This window comes from Pipra filicauda, unplaced genomic scaffold (genome assembly GCF_003945595.2).
Source record: "Pipra filicauda isolate LSUMZ 115617 unplaced genomic scaffold, ASM394559v2 scaffold57_size4234018_pilon, whole genome shotgun sequence".
NCBI lineage: Eukaryota > Metazoa > Chordata > Aves > Passeriformes > Pipridae > Pipra > Pipra filicauda.
In genome coordinates this window covers 1,345,124-1,364,840 of record NW_024104731.1, presented here as the reverse complement: position 1 = coordinate 1,364,840, position 19,717 = coordinate 1,345,124, and the positions used below count along the sequence as shown (strand labels likewise).

At 46.8% G+C, this 19,717-nt stretch overlaps 1 protein-coding gene across 3 annotated transcripts in view; it reads left to right on the top strand.

Moving 5' to 3' along the window:
- Nucleotides 1-19,717, top strand: part of RORA (RAR related orphan receptor A) — a 358,502-nt gene that overhangs the window by 317,332 nt on the left and 21,453 nt on the right. For all 3 annotated transcript variants that reach the window (XM_039387663.1, XM_039387661.1, XM_039387662.1), the window contains one exon: nucleotides 13,891-13,976. In XM_039387663.1, coding sequence (XP_039243597.1) covers nucleotides 13,891-13,976 — 86 coding nt within the window. The remainder of the gene's footprint in view (nucleotides 1-13,890; nucleotides 13,977-19,717) is intronic.

The window sequence follows — 19,717 nt, the reverse complement described above, 5'->3', positions numbered from 1 at the left end:
TGAGCTGGGTCCCGGCCGAGGGAGCGGATCTGTGCCCTGCAGAGCCCACAGCCCAGCCCGGCCTGTCCCGGCGGGCAGCGGCTGCGGCGGCTCCCCCTCAGCCGAGCCCGGCACACGGCACTGCGGCGGCTGGGCCCGGCTCTGCCCGGGGTCTGTCCCCGGCTCTGGCCGGGGTCTGTCCGGGGTCTGTCCCCGGCTCTGGCCGGGGTCTGCCCGGGGTCTGTTCGGGGTCTGTCCCCGGCTCTGTCCGGGGTCTGGCCGGGGTCTGTCCCCGGCTCTGGCCGGGGTCTGTGCGGGGTCTGTCCCCCTGCCCGCCGCCCTGTCTGAGAGCGGGGCCTGCTCGGCTGCCCTGCCGGGGAGTTCTGAGGCCAGCGGAGAACGAGGCGTTCGGGGCTGCAGCGATTTGTGCGACCAGCGGGGCTGTAATGGATGGATGGCTCCCCGGGAGGCAGCGATGACAGCGGGCCCGTCCCGCTGCTCCCCCCGCTGCTCCCCTGGCCCCTCAGCGCAGGCACGGCCGCCCTGCCCTGCCTTGCCCCTGTCCCTGCCCTGCCTTACCCCTGTCCCTGCCCCTGTCCCTGCCCCTGCCCTGCCTTACCCCTGCCCCTGCCCCTGCCCTGCCCTGTCCCTGCCCCTGCCCTGCCTTGTCCCTGTCCCTGCCCCTTGTGCCCCTGTCCCGCCCCTGCCCTGCCCTTGTCCCTGCCCTGTCCCTGCCCTGCCCCTGTCCCTGCCCCTGTCCCTGCCCCTGTCCCTGCCCTGCCCTGCCCTGCCCTGCCCCTGCCCCTGCCTTCCTCTGGGCCCGGAGAGAACAGCGAACGGAGGAACCAGGAGGAGACCCGCTTTGTTCTCGCTTTTCACTCCTCCGTTAGCAACAAAGAAGGTGGTTTTGAATTTTAGAGGACTTTGTGGGAAAACAGTTGCCTGTGTGGTGGTGTTCAGAGAGCCTGCAGCCATCCCTGTCCCTGCCTGGTTTGCAGCGTGCTGCTCTCCTGCAGACGGTCCTGTGCCTCTGGTAACCCGGAGAGGGAGTTCTCATTCTCACCAAGTCCATTAATAGCCCGGGATGGGTGTTTGGTGCCTGAGCACCTTCAGCTTCTCACCCTGATTTGCTGAAGATTGTCGGAGTTGCACTGACAACGTCAGCGACACCCTCAATTCAATGGGGTCTTTTTCTGTAGAATAGTCACTTGGTTAGCTTGTAGTCATTATTTTAAATTTTGCTATCTAAGCATGTTAAGGTTTTATTGGTATTATTCCTTCAACAGCAATATTGGTTACTCCAGGCATTGTTTAAAAGCTTATTTTTTTGCAATTCTTAAAGAGAGATTTGGCTTAGAGCAAAATCAGTAAGGGAAAAAGAATTAGGAAATCAAACCCTTCCTTTCCCTTTTTGAACCTCTGGGTTTTCCAACCTCAAATAAGTACGTGAAAGGGGTTTAACAACTTTAAATTGGATTTTGGAATGTCAGATGACTCTAATAGCCTTTGTACACAAATAACAACAGAAGAGCTGATTATTGTTTCTGGGCTCTGTGATGCACTTACGTAATCATTAATCTTGGCACTTCTTTATCTGCAGCAGATTAGGAGGCCACTGTCATTTTGAAGACTGCCATTAAGTAGACTTTGTTAGTGTTTAAATATGTGAAGCTTAACTTTAAGCTTCCTTAATGTATGCAGTGGAGGTATCCTGTGGTACAGCGCTGCAATCGAGCTGTTGTAGTGAGTCTCAGTCACATATCTGCTGCCACAGTCTGACCTCAGACACGGGTTTATGTACAGTGTTTGTTAATCAGCCTCTGAAGACACTCTGAAAGCTTTTTAAGCGTAAAGCATTAATATATCCGTTTGAAACAGCGAGCAAACTTGCTTTATCTACTACCTTTCAGTTGGTTTAATCACCGAGAGGCAGGAAATTAAATGCTGTGAAATGAGTAGACAGAAGGGGTTTTAATGAAGGTCGTAGCACCTAATCTGATTGTGGCAAAGGAAGAGCTTTTGCTAGACCTTTTCTTTTCACAAGCTTGTAATTCTCTAAAACGTTTTTGTGGGCAACTCTTTTTTTTCTTTCATGATCCTTGTCATGAAATGAAGAAGGTTTTCAAACAGAGTGTGGTGTATATAGACATCATGAGGGTATAAAGAAGCACAAAAGCAGAGCCAAGTCCAGGGAAATAGCGTGAGCGTGGTTAGGGGGGGACATCACTGTAATGTATGGTTTGAAGAACATGTTAGGGAAAAAAGCTTTCTCTGTGACAGGAGTGTTTTTGAGGCTGTTTGATAGAACTGATGGTGCATTTATTTTGCTGTAAGCCAGAACCCATAAAACTTCCATCTCCTCTGATACCATCCTGCACGTTCTCCCTCCTGGTGCAGTTTTTGGGGCCAGGTCATGGTGTTTTCCTCCTGTACCCTTTTCCAGGGAACATCAGAGGGAGCAGTGCATGCCGGGCTGCAGACAGGCAGAGCTGCCCTCCTGTGGCTTCTCCATCGTCCCTGGCCAGCCAGGTGACCCTGGGCCACTTCACAGAGCTGAAGGACCATCGTGTACCTTTGTGCAAGTCAAGAAAGTACCACAAAGGCTACCAAGGAGTTCTGTGACCTGTCCAGGCAGTTGTTGCAGAAGCGATGTAACCTTCCTTTTGATCCCACATGTACACTAATACTGTTCCCTCTGAAGTGGGGCAGGGGCTAAATGAGCTGTCTTTCCTGGGGAGGAAAACACAGATATTTGTTCAGCAGAGATTTGGGCCTGCGTCATAAAAAAACGCTGTAAGCTTTTGCTGATGTCTGTACTTGCTAGTGTCTTAATATATATCAGGAAACATTTATCAGCTGTAAATAATTTCTTGGGTTTTGGACTGTAGTGCTATTTTCATTGAAATGGAGGAACCCTAGGTATGGTTAATGTATTTTATGCTCCCCTTCCAAGCCCCAGGGGAATAGATGAGGCTGCATTGGCTGAGGATGCGGCTTCCCCTGGTGTCCCTGGGCTTCATTAATCCTCTAATGACCTCCGCTGAGGACTCCTGAAGAGGAGCTGGGAGAAAACAACACACATGCTAGAAATAGTGGCAGTGGAAAGCATCCGTGGATTAAAACCAAGTGACCCTGTGTCAGCCAGAAAGACTCAGAATACAGACTCCAGAAGAACCTCGTGGATGAGGGAACGTGGTGGTGATTTGCTTGTAATGGCCATAAATCACAAAGGGAGTTGCAGAATTCATGCTCAGTATTGGCTGCCATGTGAATCCAGGCAGAAGGTGTTGGAGGGAGTTAATAAATGAGTGAGTGCAGCTAAAAGGCTTTTTACTGTTTAGAGTTCTCAAGTTGGTTTTGGTTGTTATTGTTCATCTCTTAGATGAATCATCTGAAAATGAAAATTTAAACTAGACTATTTAGAGTGTACCTTTGTGAGAAGCTAATGATTCTACTTGGCATACAGCATCAAAGGAAGCCTTTTTAATGACATCAAATTCATGTACAGCCAAAAAGAAAATATCTTAAAAATGCAGATGTAGTCACTTCAGAATGATGGATGAAAGTCTGGGTGAAACACTTTTTTGTTGGTGTTTTTTTTTTTTTTTCCCTGCAACTTTTTCTTCTAGAAGTAAATTCAGGTTTTGAGTGGTTTTTCATTGAAGTGCAACTCTCTTGGAAGGACATGGCTTCTGCACCAGCCTGGCTCTAACTTAATTGTGCAGAACCTCATTTCTCGATGCACAGTAACACATCCTGCGATCTCTGCCGAAGGCAAACCCTTTATAAAATGTGGGCAGCACGGCAAAAGCGGCAGGAGAAGCTGAACTGTGACAAACCCTTGGTTTAAGAGGCCTTACTGGGTTCCCCTACTTGGTTACCTCTTCTGAGTTCATTCCATGTTCCTTTCTCCAGACTGACTCGCTCCCTCTGGGGAAAGTCTCTCTCAAAGTGGAGCTTGGTTGACTGGAAGGGGCCAGGGAAAGGTGTGCATTGTGATGGAAGGTGTGGTGGTGAGGAGCTCTAAGCAGAGACCACCTTCAGGGCTGGGCTGGAACGTGCCATGGGCAGGAGGAATGAGGTTGTGTGTGACCCACAGTCTGCTCACTGACCTCGTGTCCCTTTGGCACTGGGCCCTGTCACCTGCTAACGAATGAAGTTAAATTGTTAATAACTTTGACACTATGTTGCAAGTGATTGGTTTTCCCAGGTCTGTGTGTTTGGGTGGGTTTTGTTGTTTGTTTTGGGATTGTTTTGACTAGTAGCTGTGGGTACATTGGAATAGGGACTAAAATGATTGCCTTCAGAGTGTTGTAATTTCAGATTGTTTGCAGCCTATGAAAAATACTTCAGTGAAGGCTGTTGAGCTGTGGTAGCTGTGGCTGACTTGCTGAAGTGGTGCATAAAATTGACAAGTGGTTGATAAGATCTTCTTTGTTTTCCTACTGCAAGCAAATAAACAGAAATGTGAGATGTTGCCCTAAGCCAGTACAATTAATTAGGGAAAAGAAGGTGGGAGGGCAGTGTTGGAGTCTACAAATGCCAGTCTTCAGAAGACCCTGTCCAACACCTGAGAGTAGCAAACTTCATATCATATGGGGGCTCTGTGCATTAGTCTGTGAAGCAAATGTCAGAGGTAATTTAGATTTTGACTCCAAAATGCTACATTTCTACAAGACTTTATTTATTATAACCAATTCTATATTAGTTTCTTCCAGAGATTTAGGAAATGGGACAGAAGTATAAATACATTTAAACTTTTCAGTACAGGTTTCTTTCTGGAGGAAAAGGGGAGAATGCATTTAGTATTGCCCAGCTTACTCCAGCAAATAAATGAATTGTGTTCTCCTGCAGATTTCACTTTTTTCCCTCTCCACTACTAGTACAGAGTGAAAGACCAGCTTCAGGAAGGAGAAATTGGTGTAGATTTACTTTTCCCAGTGTAAGAGAAAAATAAGTTGCAAAGACTACGAGGACCTCGGTGTGATTGAATGTACAAGGGCACTTGCACTGCCTCAAGGTGCTCACACATCTTGGCCCACCAGCTCCATGCTGTTGGTCGTTTTTCCTGTGACAGACAATGTGCAGTGGTTGGTTTTAGCAGCACAGGGTAGGTTTGATCATGGCAGAATTGTGTTTGTACCCCTGCTGCAGGTGTTCCTCTTCACAAATGCTCAGGGTTAGTGGTTATCTGTAGGAAAAATTAGGGATGTCAAAGCCTGAGTGAACTCCAGAACCCTGTAAAAAATACGTCAGGGAGGCACATAAACCCCACTTGCTGCTTGGGAAGAAATGCAGGAGCAAAGCAGAGTAGAAAAAGTCAGTGCTGGCAGTTCCTGTGGTAAGAGCTCACACCTCTATTGCTTCTAAAACTTGTGTTTTGTGTCATTTTGTCAAGAGCAGTGCTCTGTAGGGGTGTAATTAAACCTGTAAGCTTGGTTTTTAAAAGTGAAAAAGGGAAGTAACAAAGTCAGACAAGAAGCAGGGCTGTTGAGCAGTTCTGTGGCAGCTTCCATCTCTCCAGTCCAGAATGCTGCAGGTTGGCTGCTCTGGAGGTCTGCTCACAGTCCCTTGGGCCATAAGACCAAAACCCAAGATTTGGCAGTAAGCACCAGTCATCTGAGGTAGCTGTAGATAGAGGTAGAGATAAAGAATGATTATCCTGCTTATATAGATAGAGAAAATGAGACACCAGCTACCATCCCCATTCTCACAGCATATCAGCACTGGGGAGGATTATAGTATTTATAGTATCCATTTCTTGACATGCAGTTCAGGGCCTTGATTAAAACTGTATTATATTTCATTAGAGAATTACATGATTGCAGTGGCAGTGAGTTTTCTTTTCTTGTGAAAAACTTTTTCTGAATTGCTTTATCTAACAAGAATTCCATTTAGCCCAGTCAAATTAATCATACTCCAAGCTGTGTTCGTTAATTTTCAGCCAGAGGAAGAAAAGGGGGATGAAATCGTTGAATGTTTATTCATAAGCACCTGAGCCACCAAGAAAGTGAGAAGTCAAAATGTTACAGAAAAAAAAAAAAAGGTGTCTTATGAAATTTGGAACTCTCTTCTGACCACGTGGAAATTATCAAACTAGTCTTCAGATGCCTTGGTTTTGAAATGCACGGGACATTGCATAGAAACACTTCTCCCTTCCCTCTTTCCCAGTTCTTGTTCTTTGCTGCAGAGCTTGGTTACTGTGTTGTTCTGTGTGCTGTGGCAGTGAGGGGATCTCCTCCGCTATAAAAAGACACATTTGTATTTAGAGTTGGGTTTTTCTGGGTTTTAACTCCTCCTCAAAAGAAGTTGTTACAGTGTCCGTATTTTCAGCCATCTTCATTATTTGATTTAAGCTCATGAAAGTAGTAACAAAGCTGGAGCTTTTGGAACTCCCTGGATTTCCCGAAGTGGGAGGATGTCAATTGTGTGCCCTGGATGTAACAAGGGGTTGATTCTCCTCTGTGCTCCTGGACAAGAGAACACGTCTGGATGCAGCAGAATGAGAATGTTTGTGGATGGGTAAAGCAAAGATAGTGGAGAGAGAGAGAAGACTGTTATACAGAAGGAAATTAAAATCACTCAGTGTTGTACACGTGAATGAGAGGGAGTAAACATCCTCTCTGAGTTCCTCTAAAACTCCTAAATCAATTTATAGCTTGTTTGTGTTCGTAAACACTTGCACAAGTCCTACATTGTTGGTGTTGGGACTTGGGTTTAATTTTTCTTCATGAAAATTAAGAATATTACGATATTATGACATTCAAGTTTTTCAGCAATTTTCTATTTGAATATGACATTAAAAACATAGAGACCTCACACAACAGCTTCACTAAAACAGTTTTGCCTGTTAGAGGACCCAAACCCTTTTCCATCTTGCCTTCTCTCATTAGGTATTCAGGTATTCTTTGTTGAAGCCAGTCCTTGATGCGATAGCAAAGCTTTGGTTCTTTAAGTTAAAATTTGTGCCAGTAATATTTCTTGACTTGAAGCAAAACAATAGCCCTGAACAATAGCCCTGAAGTGATCCTGACAGGAGCACGGGAGCTCTTCCTGCACCTTCAACGTGCCCAAGTCAGTGACAGGTTGAAAGAATTGAGGCTGATTGCTAAAAGTCAGCCCTGCAGCCCCAGCAGGGGCTGTGCTGTTTGTCAGGGGTCTCCTGGGACACCCTTTGGAGGGGTTGGGAGGGCAGTGTCAGGTGACTGCTCAGGGATCCAGCTGTGCCCAGGCCCACAGAGCTTGTCCTGGCATTGCAGCATTTCTGCCCCGTGCGTTTGAGGTGTTGCTCATACTTTACTTTTAATTAATACTGTGGTGGCCATGTTCGTTTCTACTCCACCCATCACACCCACAGACTTCAAAGGATTTGTACCAGTATAACCCCAGTATTTATTTTATTTTATTACCAGTGTGATTTCCTAAGGAAACAAGGCTTGGAGAGGTTGTTTGTGTTTGTCTGGTTTTCTGCCCATCACCCCAATCCTCCTGATTTCCAGAGTATTTTGGCAGTTCCAAAGATGTGAAAATGGAAAAACATACCCAGAAAGTTCCCCATCTGATACCCCCTAAGGGCCACTGCACAGCTGAGCTCAGCTAGAGGAGGATCTGTGATGGAGAGGAAGACACAAGGAATATCCTGTGTGCTGGGAAGGCTTCTGCTGGAATTTCAGCCTTACTGGACCTGAGAAGGTCCAGCTGTGAGACACAAATCTCCGGGATACTGGGCTTTGGTAGTTCTCTGGATCTCCTTGATGCCAGGTGTATCCCTGCAGGCTCCTGCTCGTGGCCAGAGTGCTGTTCTGGTGGGGGCCGTGTGTGGGATAAACACACCTTCACCAGGGATGGGCAGGAACATTGCACAGCTCTGCTCGGAGCGCTGACCGGGGGTTGTAAAACCGCCTCAGCTGTGTCCCAGGCAGCTCCGTGCTCAGCAGCACTCCGTGTTTGGGGGCTGTGAGGGGACGGGTCCCTGGGTGCAGTGCTGGGTGACAGAGCTGTGTTTGGGGGCTGTGAGGGGACGGGTCCCTGGGTGCAGTGCTGGGTGACAGAGCTGTGCTGCCACCAGCGCCGGGCTCCGCGGAACTGCAGCGCTGGAACTGCAGCGCTGGGAGCGGCAGGTGTTGGCAGGCGGGGGGTTTGCAGCCAGCTCAAATTACCGAGGGTACATGACAGAGCAAATTATTTAGGTAATGAAGCTGAAAATGCAGGAAGATTAGAATATTATATAGTAAAATCATTCCTTGTTAATTCAGTTTGTGATCAGATATCATGTTGCTTTAAATACCACATTACATGCGGTACCCTTGTTTGAGTCAATGAATATGTATGACTGTGTCACTGAATATGCATGCCTCCTAATTTAATCAATATACTTACAAACAGCACTAGCAGGGATGTCTGGCACAAACTGCAGCCCTTTAGAAGCAGGTTGGCCCAATTTGTCTGTGTATCATGTTTGTCTGTGAGCCCTTCTGGCTGAGCAGCAGAACAGTGAGGTGGGGACAGGTGAGCCACGTCCGGGGAAGGAACTGAAACCTTTGCTGCAGTCAGGGAAGGGGTGACTTGAGCAGTGTCCCGAGAGCCAGGAGGTCCCAGCTGCCACCCTGGCTGTTGTGTGTACCCCACATCCAGCCTCCAGGCAAGCCCTCAGCTCAGCCAGCACTTGGGGTTGGCTTAGGATGCTTTCCCCGGAAAGCCCTGGATCCCAGAAGGATGTGCAGTGCCCACAGAGGTTTTAAGGAATAGAGACCAGTCTGGCAGACTAACCAGGATGTGCTTAAGTCCATCTTTGCTGAGTGAAAAAGGAAGGTGTGTGCCTGGAATTTCTTACCCTGGGAGCTGTGCCAGGGAACATCTCAGAAGTTCTCATGGCTCAGTGGTGCCAGAGCACACAGGCAGTTGGGACCCCTTGGACTGGGGGGGAAGGGAGCACTTCCCACACAGGTTTGCCTTGCCAGAAAATGCTAATTTTTTAATTCAGAATTAGTAAGAGACAGTCAGATTCACCCAACTTTCACCTTCTAAAAGTTAGGCTTGTAATTAAGGTATCATTAAATTCCTTCACTGTTGAGTGAAGAGGAGGCATCTCCACTCAGGGGTTCATTTTGCTTGTCTTGAATAAGATGAATCATGCTCTTTTTCCTTCTGCTTTCTCTTTCTCCCTTCCTTTCCTTTTCTCTTTCCTTCTTCCTCCCTTCCTCAGCACTGTAGAAGCAGACAAGACAATTAGCTTCAATCAGGTACCCAACTTTCAAGATAGCTCAGGTCAGCGAGGTGAATCTCACCTAAAAGGCAGGAATGGGAACCAATATTTGCTTCCACTGAAGAGCCCTTCCCAGGATACCAAATCTGAGGTTTCATACCTGTTGTGAATTGGGAAAAAAAGTGTTATTTGTGTGCATGTACCATTTTAAAATAACAGTGTGAAAGAAGGAGGAGGAACAGAAAAATCCTTTCTCTACCCCAAGACAATTAATTCACTAGGAACAAACATTTCATTCAGACACCTCAATGGGGAGGAAGAAACTTCTGTCTTTGGAAAATAATTTTTTCTTCTGAAAAATGTGTTCTTCAGGGTGGACTGGTAATACACTTTGCTGTGTTGAGGCTCAGTGTGTTTCTGTTTAAATGACAGAACTGGGGAAAAGGATGCCCTGTGCTTTACTTGGCTGCACAGCCCTGAATTGAGTCTGCCCAACAAGTCAGAAGGGAAGAAATTCAAGATTATGATGAGCTCGTGCAGAGCATTCCCTCACAAACACAGAATTGGATTTTCTTCCTTCTCTCCTGCTCAAACTGGACAAGGACTAAAGCAACATTTCATGGTGCAGGAATTAACAAAAAGGGAGAGGCTGTCTAGAGGGTTTGGTTGGAGGAGGAAGCTCCAAAAAGGCAGGCAAACCCAGTGAAACTGTTCCAGGTTTGGGGAACAGGAGGGAATAAGGCATATTCTTGTGTTTCAGGTGCCAGGAAAAGATGTCATTTCGTGCTGTCTCTGGTTGTGTGGTAGGCACATTCCCTAGGAGTGAGGTGGAGGCAGTGTGTTACTGCAGCATACCAGAGCTGCTTCAGGCAGCTGCCATGTGCAGACAGTGCATGGAGGAAGAGGAAAGGTTCAGGGGGTAAAAAGAGGGGTCTTTTCCCTGTGATACTTGGGCTCAAGTTCCTGTTCTGTCTGATTTTGAGCAGATGAGAGTCCACACTCCTTTTTCCTGCTGTCAAATGAGGATCATCTGACATTGCAGAAGGGAAGTCTGGTGATAGCACAGCTCCAAGTGAAGGCCCATAGACTGAGAGGTGGTGGTGGGTGTCAGAGGCCCTCTCCTGTGGAGATGAGCTGGTGTGACATCAGTCTGTAGGGATTGCTGCCTCCAGCCCTTGAATGGTCCCTTCTTTCTCTCAGGACCTGTTTCTGTAGCAGCTTGTTCTGTGCCTGCAGTGGGTCTTGGAGCATGAGCTCGCATTTGTTGCTCTTGGTGGTTTGGTTGGGCTTTTATTCCTCCTCATTGCTGCCTTTGGCACAGGACATCCTTGGTAGTATTCTGGAGCACTGTTATTTCAGGGTGTGAAAGAGTCTTAGGCCTTTAATCTGGGAATACAAACTACATCTGTCACCTGGGTATCTGTGGCGGTTTCTAAGCAACCACAAGAGTTTATTTTTTTCTGCAATTCATATTTAAGAAATAATTTGCTCATGCATGAACCAGAATCAGCCTGAGCACCACCCCAGGAGACAGAAATTGTAAACTGTAATTTAGGCTAATTCTAGTCTAAAACATGAATTAGAGTATTTTATGTAATCTTGAAAAATATACCATATAAATAAATGTAAGCACAGAACAGGTACAATTAATTTGAGCACAGTAGGAAGCTTTAAGTAACTCTGGGAATGTGAGAAACCAAGTCGGAACATATTCTTGACATGTAAAAATATTTCCCACCTGCCTTGTTTGCATAAGAACAAGGTTTTAGCAAGTACATATTTGCATGTCAAAGTTAAAAGTGGGGAAAATATTTTCACCCTTGTAAGAAAAAATGCATAATCTTGGCGCAGGCAATTTGCATTTAGTGAGTTTAAAGTATCTTTAAGTCCTTTCATGCTCTGTGGAAAGTGTATGAACGTGACAGGGGTTCCATTTCAATGAGTGCATTTGCACAGGCCCCACGTGGAGCAGTAATTGATCTGATCTCTCTGTGCATTCATTTCTACTACAATTGGTTGTGGCAGTCCCGAGTGAGTTCTGCTGCCGAGATCCAGCCACTGGCCTGTGTCTGAGTGAAACAGGAACTTGGAGTTTTAAATGCTCTGTGCCTGATTGAAAGGAAGTACCTTGAAGATGTAAATTTGAGTACCTGATTTGGTGCCGTTGCTCATACAAACGATGGTGGGTAAATGCTGGCACAGCTGGAGCCTGTGAATCTGTGGAGATTCTCTTCTGCCAGTAAAGCACCCTGGAAAATGCATTTGGGACTAATTATGGCACCTTTTAGACTATTACTAACCTAGCTTTAGGCCATCACTTTGAAGGCATGTTACATTCCTTCAGAAACCCTCTGCAAATGTCCTGTTGCTTAAGAAATAGGGATTGCATAGACAGGCTTCATGGGTGATTTAACTAACGTGCTGGAGATTGTAGATAAACCAGATCCAATTATATCATACCTCTTCAAAATAAGGCAGTAATTATGTATATAAATGGGAAATGTAAAAAATACATTGCCATGGAGCTGTGGAGATAAGCCTTGTCAGTGCCCTGTCCAAGGAGCTGCACAAGGCTGCTGATTCACTGCAGCACAGCAGAGAAATAATCCTGTGTTGGAAAGGCACCACTGGGATTTGGTAGAGCTATTCTGGAATTTGCCCACAGGATTGCTCTCTGAATTTGAACTGCACATTGTACAAATCCTGAGTTTCTGTGGGTTTCAGCCTGTTCTTCAGTCTGTGGATGTGAGGGGGGGTTGTGCCGCCCTTTCTGCTCCAAGCTTTGTTCATAAACATATGATGCCCCAGTAATAATTTATGTAACACATTAATGAAAGAGCACACACGTTATTTTCCCCTTTTATTAGTTCACTTCCTGCTCCATTGTGTTTAATGTGTTTGCTGAGAGCAAAGTGAACTAAAAACCATTTTGGGGGAAGAAGTGTTTCCTTCCTTAAGTGTCCTAAACAGACCTTTTGATTTCAGCCTGTGGGTTTGTCACTGCAAGGACGGTGGGGGATCAAAGGTCAGGAATACAAAGGTCCTTACAATGGAAGGAGGTGCAAGTGGTGTCCTGCTGTATGAAAATATCCTGAAAGCTGCAGTGAACTGCAGTGTAGTCCATGGCTGTTGGGCACTGCTTTCCCCAGCAGACGTTTCAGCTGCTCTTGGATTCCTGGGAGCAAATAAGTCCCATTTGGGTGCCACTCAGCTGCCCCCATCATTGCACTTGGTGTCACCTGGAGAATGTTTTGAAGGAATATTTCAGCACAGTCAGTGCTGTGGTACAAGTCTTGTGCTCTCCTGCTTTATAGTTATCTTATGGTTTGGGCCAGATCCTGAGCTGCAGTGAACTGGAGCACACAGGAGCACTGCAAGATGATTCTTATTTAATATTAAGCAGCCAGTTAGGGATTTAATAGCATGTAAAATGCAGTGTTTTTAAGAGCAGACATGAATTTTTGAAAACAGTGTTGAGTACAACTGAAGTTAAGCTGCTGCACTGTAAGACAGTAGCATTAGGTGGGATTTTATGTGTTGTCATAGCCTGGATAGCTAAACTGGATGAAATAGCAGCTCTCTTGAACAGGCAGGCAGCTGGTGACTGGATTTCAGTTCCTCAGGAGATGAACAGCACTTGCTAACGTGTCACAGCTCCGGACACAGCACGAGGGGTGTTTGTCCTGCTCAGACCAGGCCGGGTCAGGGCACTGCTGCAGCCTCGCCCCGACCCCACTGCGGCACAGGGGGGCTGTCCTGGGCTCTCCAGTCTCTGCCTGGAGCAGGGGGTGTTTGTGAGCACAGCCAGGCACATGGGAGATGTAGGCTGCTGCTATTCCATAGGGTGAAGCAGTGCCTTACACAGCCCTGTCCAAACAGACTTGCCAGTAAAATACTGCAGCCAGGGACTCCAAAAGAGTTCCTGGGCATAGAGGAGTCCCCTCTTAATCCTCCATGCTCAGATGGGAAGGTGCTTGATTTAGAGATAATCACACAGCGAGTTGAGTTCAGTAGGTGTGTTCATATGGATGGATTTCAATACAGAAAATGAGGGCTTTCACACCTTACAACTGCCCAGCATTTCCAGGCTGTGCGACTCCTCTGGCTGCAGTGAAGGGACTCAGTGCTGCTGTGTGTGCTCCCCCCTCGCTTGTTCTGTGGGGCAGCACACACAAATACGTGCTGATGGTTCCCTTGCTGCTCAGATACAAAAGTTATGGATTTTTCATGCAAAATGCAGTTGCTCTTCACCTTGTTCCCCCCCTTTAGGACTGGCCATGGGAGCTGAGTGGCCCCTCTGGGAAAAGTGGTGCATTTGATTCCAGGCAGGGCAAACTTTAAAATTGCCTGCTATGATCTCACATGAATGCGATTGGAAGAAACCTTTCTAGTGTCGTCTTAGCTCTTTGGCCAAAATGTGAACTCTCCTACTCTTTTTGGCTTTGAAATGCTGATTCCAGCCTTCTTGTGGGTTCTTAAACACCTTCTCAAATGACCCATTTTAATAACCCAAAAGCTATTATATAACGAGCAGCCATAATTTAGTCCAAAGCTCTAGGGGATCCTTGCAGTTCAGCAATGAATAGTTAATGCAGTATAATGTTTAGCAGGTTATTAGTTTTCACTGTACAAATGCTGATCAGGGAATGCTTTTATAAGGTGTTTAAAAGAAAATGTAATTAACTGGTTGCGTGCTTCTGTTGCAGCTCAAATTGAAATTATTCCATGCAAGATCTGTGGAGACAAATCATCAGGAATCCATTATGGTGTCATTACATGTGAAGGCTGCAAGGTAAGCTTCTAAAATATTAAGTCTGAAAACAGCACTTAGCCTTTTGATAGTGATTATTTTCCTTCCTTTTTTTAAAGAGCAAGCATTGGGCCTAAGTAGGATCAGTGGATTCCATTTCAAAGAATATAAAACTGTTGGGGATTCTGAAGCACTGGTTTTATTTGGGTTTTAAATAGTACATTTCTGTGACACACACACCTGCACTGCCACAGCTTTCAGGACAATCCTCAGACTCACAGTTGTGCTGTGTGTGCTGTAAACTGCCTTTCTCTGAGTCAGCAGAACAGGGACAGGAGGATGATCTGCTTCAGGCAGAGCAGCAGGAGTCAGCTCAGTGGGCTCAGCCGAGGGGGAGTTGGGCTTTCTTGCCTCTCCCTCTCTGCTTTTGCTTTGTAAACTGTATGAAGCTGTGCTGAAATAGGTGAGAGCTCTCTGCCCCTCTGTTTTGGTTTGTACTCAGCTACAGTTACAAATCCATTCTGTTTGGCAGGAGGTGGTGTTTCCATGCCCCTGGTGTTCAGCAGGCTCAGGTCCTGCAGGAAGCAGTGCCTGTTCCCTGCAGTACAACCACTGCTGCGTGAGGTTTGGGCTCTGGATTTTGTCCTGGAGCTGTACCTTGGTAACTCTAGTGAACAAGGGTTACACCAGCAGCATTTCTATTTTCTTCACAAGCAGGAATTAAACTGGGCAATGGCCAGGTGAGAGTGAAGTGGTCAGTCCTTTTGCTCACCAGTGCACCCCCTGGCTTGGGGTGACACAGTGTGCACAGCCAAGCTCCAGCTTGTTGCTCTCTTTGTGTACATGTTGCAGTCCCCTGCTGGTAGGTTTTCTCCTGTTAATCTACACTTCAGGGGTGAAGAATTTATGACAGTTTTTAGTCTGCTCTCCTGACATGTTTGATACCACAAGCCCTTCTTCTCTGCACTCACATTATAAAGATTTCTTCTGTGGTTTTCCAAAGGTTTTTGTGTTTTCAGTAGCACATTCTCTGAGTCTCGTGGAAGTATCGGTAAGAAGGAAGGAAAAAGAATACATTGAAGAATCTTAGAATGATGTGGGAAGAGCACCTTCTGCCCTTTCTGACTGCTGTTGCTATGGAAAATGCAAGAAATGCACTTAAAATGTATTGATAACAAAGTGATGACTTTTTGCAGGTTTATGTGGCTGAGCAGCCTTTATCAGATGCCAGCTGAGGGAAGTGGCAGACGTTTGCAGGAGAGTTCTGCTGTGGGACTGTCTTGTCAAAGGAGATCCAGTTGTGTTCAAGGTTCGAGACCTCTTTAATCCTTAGGTGGTCTGGGACCTGGATACGTGAGAGGCTGCCTGGAGATCCCTGGCAAACATCCTGGCACACAGACAGGGCTTGGTGTGGTGCTCTTGGGCCTTCTCCACACGGCTGTGGTGGAGCAGGAGTGGCTGCTGAAGGACAGGAATGGAAAGGAAGGGAAAGGGAAAGGAAAGCTGCCAGCCCTGGTATCCTTTGTGTGGTCCTCATGCAGCTCTTCAGCCTGGCCTTCCCCTGAGGGCTGAGTGAGCAAAGCCCCCTCCAGAAGCAGCAGGAAAGGGGGGGAGCAGCCCCTGTGCTCACACTCCCCTTGGGGAGGAGGAGCTGGCAGGCCCTGGGCACTGCAGGTGGGAGACAGGGCTGTCCATGGAGCATTCCTCCCTTGGAGGGACTGCTTTCCTGGGAATAAATGCAAATGTGAGTTATTAGGAGAAAGGTCCTTTGTGCAGCAGTCAGAACAACAGATGCCTGCTGATAGTGAGGAATGTGTGTGCAGCTCCTTACGTGTTAGAACAAAGGATTTGCCTTTGAATGCTGGATAAATTGCAGGACTGAGGATCCCACTGGCATGGTCAGCTGGTGGGAAGGGCAGAGGGCAAGGCAAGCAGGCAGGTGTGCTCAGCACACTGAAACACATCTGGACCTCAAGGCAGAGTGTGCTAAGGAAAACAGTGGCCCATGAGTTTGGCATTTTCTCCCTCTCTTGGAAGAGCACAATAAAGTTTGGTGGCCATACAATTTCAGGCAGAATTTAAAAGCCAATGAATATCAACTTAGTTAACTGAGTTCTTTTCCTTTCAGGAGAGAAATAACTCTGCAGCTCAGTTGTCTTAGTGCCAGAGCCCAGATGACCTGCAGGTAGTGACAGACAGGGCAGTGCTGGTGGGCACAAGTCACAGCAAGAGTTGAAATGATCGTGACCTAAACGGCACTAAAAGGCCCCACTGTGGCTGATGGATTCTGTTTGTGCTACACCTTTCCACAGTAATGTCAACAAAGTCTCACCCAGCAGAACTATTTTGGCTGGTGAAAAGGTTGGCATAGCTTGGCTTCTGCCAGAGGAGCCAGGTGTGTGTTGGAATGGGTTTTTTTCCCAGCTTTTCTGTGGCTGTGACTGCTGCAGGTTGGAGCACGTTTCCATTGCTGTTCATGTTCTGCTGAACCTTCCTCTGGAACAAGGACTTGGCTGTGAAGACCCGGTCCCAGTGCTGTGCTCTGGCTCTGGAGCCAACATCCTGCACCCACAGTCCCAGGGCAGCCAGGGGGGTCCTGCCCCAGTGCCCCAAACCCCCCCATGGGTTGGGTGGCGGGAGCAGGGCCTGAGCTGGCAGGAGGGAGCAGATGTGCTGCTGCCCTCTCAGACCCAGCCTGGCAGGGGTGACCTACAGGCAGCAGCAGCAGCAGCAAAGTGGGGCCTTTTCAAAAGCTCCTGCTGGTTTTCACTCCAGTTTAGTGTGGACTTCAGTGTTACTCAGTAGTAACATTAACTGAAATGTTACTGTGCAAATACTAATAACCACCAGAAATAGAATTTATTTAAAACTTAAAGTGAAGTTTTAGTTGCGAAGACATACTTTGCAGTTCTAATCTGTATGTGTGGAATCACAGACCAGCTCAGGTCAAATTGCCTGTTGCTGATCCTGTTGCTCTACTGCAGGTTGGCAACCCTTGCATTTCACAGAGTTGAAAGTTTCCTGACCTTTTTTTTTTTTTTTTGTTATATTGCATTTTACATAAGTAGAATTGAAGATTTGTAATGAAACCCATTAGTGTTTTTCGAGAAGTTTTCATTTCCTACCTTGCTGTGATGTTGCTGGCTGTTTTTATGAAGTTAGTGGCAGTGTTTTGCACAAGCACCATTGAGTGCTCCCAACCCATCAGCCTATTTAGCTGAGTTTGAATATGCCTTTAAAAAAAAAAAAATTAACACCTCTCCTCCCCACAAGTGAAAAATTAATTTTTTTAGCCAGGCTGTGTTTTACACTTTATCTAGAAGGGCTCCTGTGGCTTATTGTAGATAAAATAAATTTTAAAAGAGAGGGTTCTTTTTCTCTCTGACCATTGCTGATATCCAGTATACAACATATGATGGGGGGAAAAAGGAAGATGAGATTAATCATATAAAGATTTTACTCAGAAGCATGGATGAGGAATGACACAAAGACTGTGCCACAACTCAGAAATAGAAGTCTGTTCTCCTGTGTCAGACTGGGAATACTGTGTTGTAGGAGCACTACTGAAAAAGCTGGCATCTGTATGGAGCACCTCCTCAGCCATGAGCTGTGGGAACCCGTTACCAACCTTTATTCTGTAGGAGGGACTGTGCTGGGAAAGGAGAGTGGTTTGTACACATCCCTACTCTTTTCTCAGAGCTGAAAGTGGAATCCAGTTCCACGTTGTCAGAAAATCCCTGAATGTTTCAAGGGACATAGCAAGGAATTTAGTTGGAAATGAACCTTTTGTGAATGACCTGTGTAATTTAACTGGATTCCCAGGTGCAGTGCCTTGCCTTTGCAGTCAGCAGCGTTGGTTCATGCCCACCTGCCCCACGAATGCATGGTGGGATCCCTCTCTTTACCTGACTGCACAGCTGGTCTTGCAAAGCCACCATGCAGGGCACTCCTGGGCACTTCTCGTGCTCTCAAAGGTTTATCGGTGCTGGCTTTTGTCTCTTGTGTCTTTTAAGACCCAAGATGATCTTCTTCACTGTTCCTGCAAAGAACATCTGGGTTCATTACTGCAGGAAACAAGACCTGGTGTGCTGTCCCTGCCCTTCTTGCCTCACTCCTGTCTTTATTACCTGTGTAAAACTGAACATTTTTGCTCTGTTTTCAGTGGCACTATACCTTTGTTATCAAATATTTTATTAACATAGTTTATTAGACAATATTGTCACAGTGCTCTCCTCCCTTTACAAGTAAAATATTTGCTCATTTTTGTAAAAGGGTTAAAAATGCCATTTGAATGTTGGCCTATTACAGTGTATTTTTCTGATGTTCCTTTGAAGAAAATTTGTGGTGGTTTGCTTTGGAAAACAGTAAAAGGATGACTCCCCCCCAACTAATTGTTAATTGCTCAGAATATTGCAAAACTTAATGATACGTGGAAGTCTTTAAGTATTAGCCATAAATCATGGGATTATGAATAAGCCTTTGTTGTCACAGACTCACACACAGTCATTCCAAACCCTCTGCCATTAGGATGCAGCAAGGCAGCTGTCAGCTGTTTTCTTGTAATTAAACAGCCAATGAGCAGCTAATTAAGACATATGTGTATACAGAAGTGGAAGTGGGTATGTTAATGAACTGTAGGAATCAATTCATTAAATGAAAATTTGTCAAAAGACCAAACATGAGCTCAGCGTTGCAGGCTGAGCCGGTGGAGGGGAGCTGGGCTGGGACACGGGAGGCTCGGCTGGGTGAGGAGCAGCCCAGACACAAACCCGGCACTGAAGGGACTGAAACTATTAATAGACTTCGCAAAAACTGCTATTTACATTTCAAAGGTCCTTTTTAACAAGTTGTTATTCAAGCTGACTCGCAGATGAAAAGTTCTTGCGCCCTCTTTTTTCCCCCAAACCTGATTTCTTGGCAGCCCATGAAAACCCATAGGTTGTGTTGTGTATAAATAGGAGTCTGAATCGCAGAGAGGAGCCGGGGCCTGTGACGTGCTCTGCTCTTCTCCGGCACCGCGTTCGTGCCGCGGCATGCGGAGGATGCAGCGCTGGGAGCGGAGCCGGCGCTCCGGGCTGGCCCCGCAGAGCTCCCTGCGCTCGGCCGGAGCCGCGGTCGGGGTGTTCCAGCAGCACCTCCGGGTGCAGCGGGGTTTGTTCTGTGGGATCCCGGGGCTGCCCTGCCTGTGGCCCCGGAGGGCCGTGCAGGGCCGGCTGCGAACGCTCGGCCATTAAAGGCACGTGGCCCGGGCTGGCTCGCACAAGGCTCGGTGCATACACGTGCACCAGGCATGCAGCCACCTCCTCCTTCCCGGGGGGAAATCACAGCCAGCTCCCTGCCTCTGGCGGGAGGGAGCGAGGGAGCAGCACAACACAGCGTCTCTCCGTCTCTTCTTTTAATAGAGGGGTAAAACCAACCTGCAGAGAAACTGTATTTACTCCTGTAATAGGGGCTTCCCCCCGTGGCTTACAGTGATGCGAGAGCACAAGGACCACCAGGAGCTTGGAAAACTCACAAGTAAAGGACAGCAATGTGAGAAATCTCTCTCTCGAATTTAGAAAGACGGCAAAAACTTATGAAGCAAAAGGAAGAATTTATTCAGCGCGCTGGGTCTGGTCTCACACCGAGTTTTTTGGGGAGAAAGACCCTTTGGGTTTAATTTTCATACATTGTATAGTTTCACAAAATCCCACCCTTTTTCAGATAAGTTTAAATATGTTCAGTTTTGCCTAAAAAGGTTTCTTTTCTCTGAAAAGGGGCTTTCCCTTCCTTTTGATTGGTTG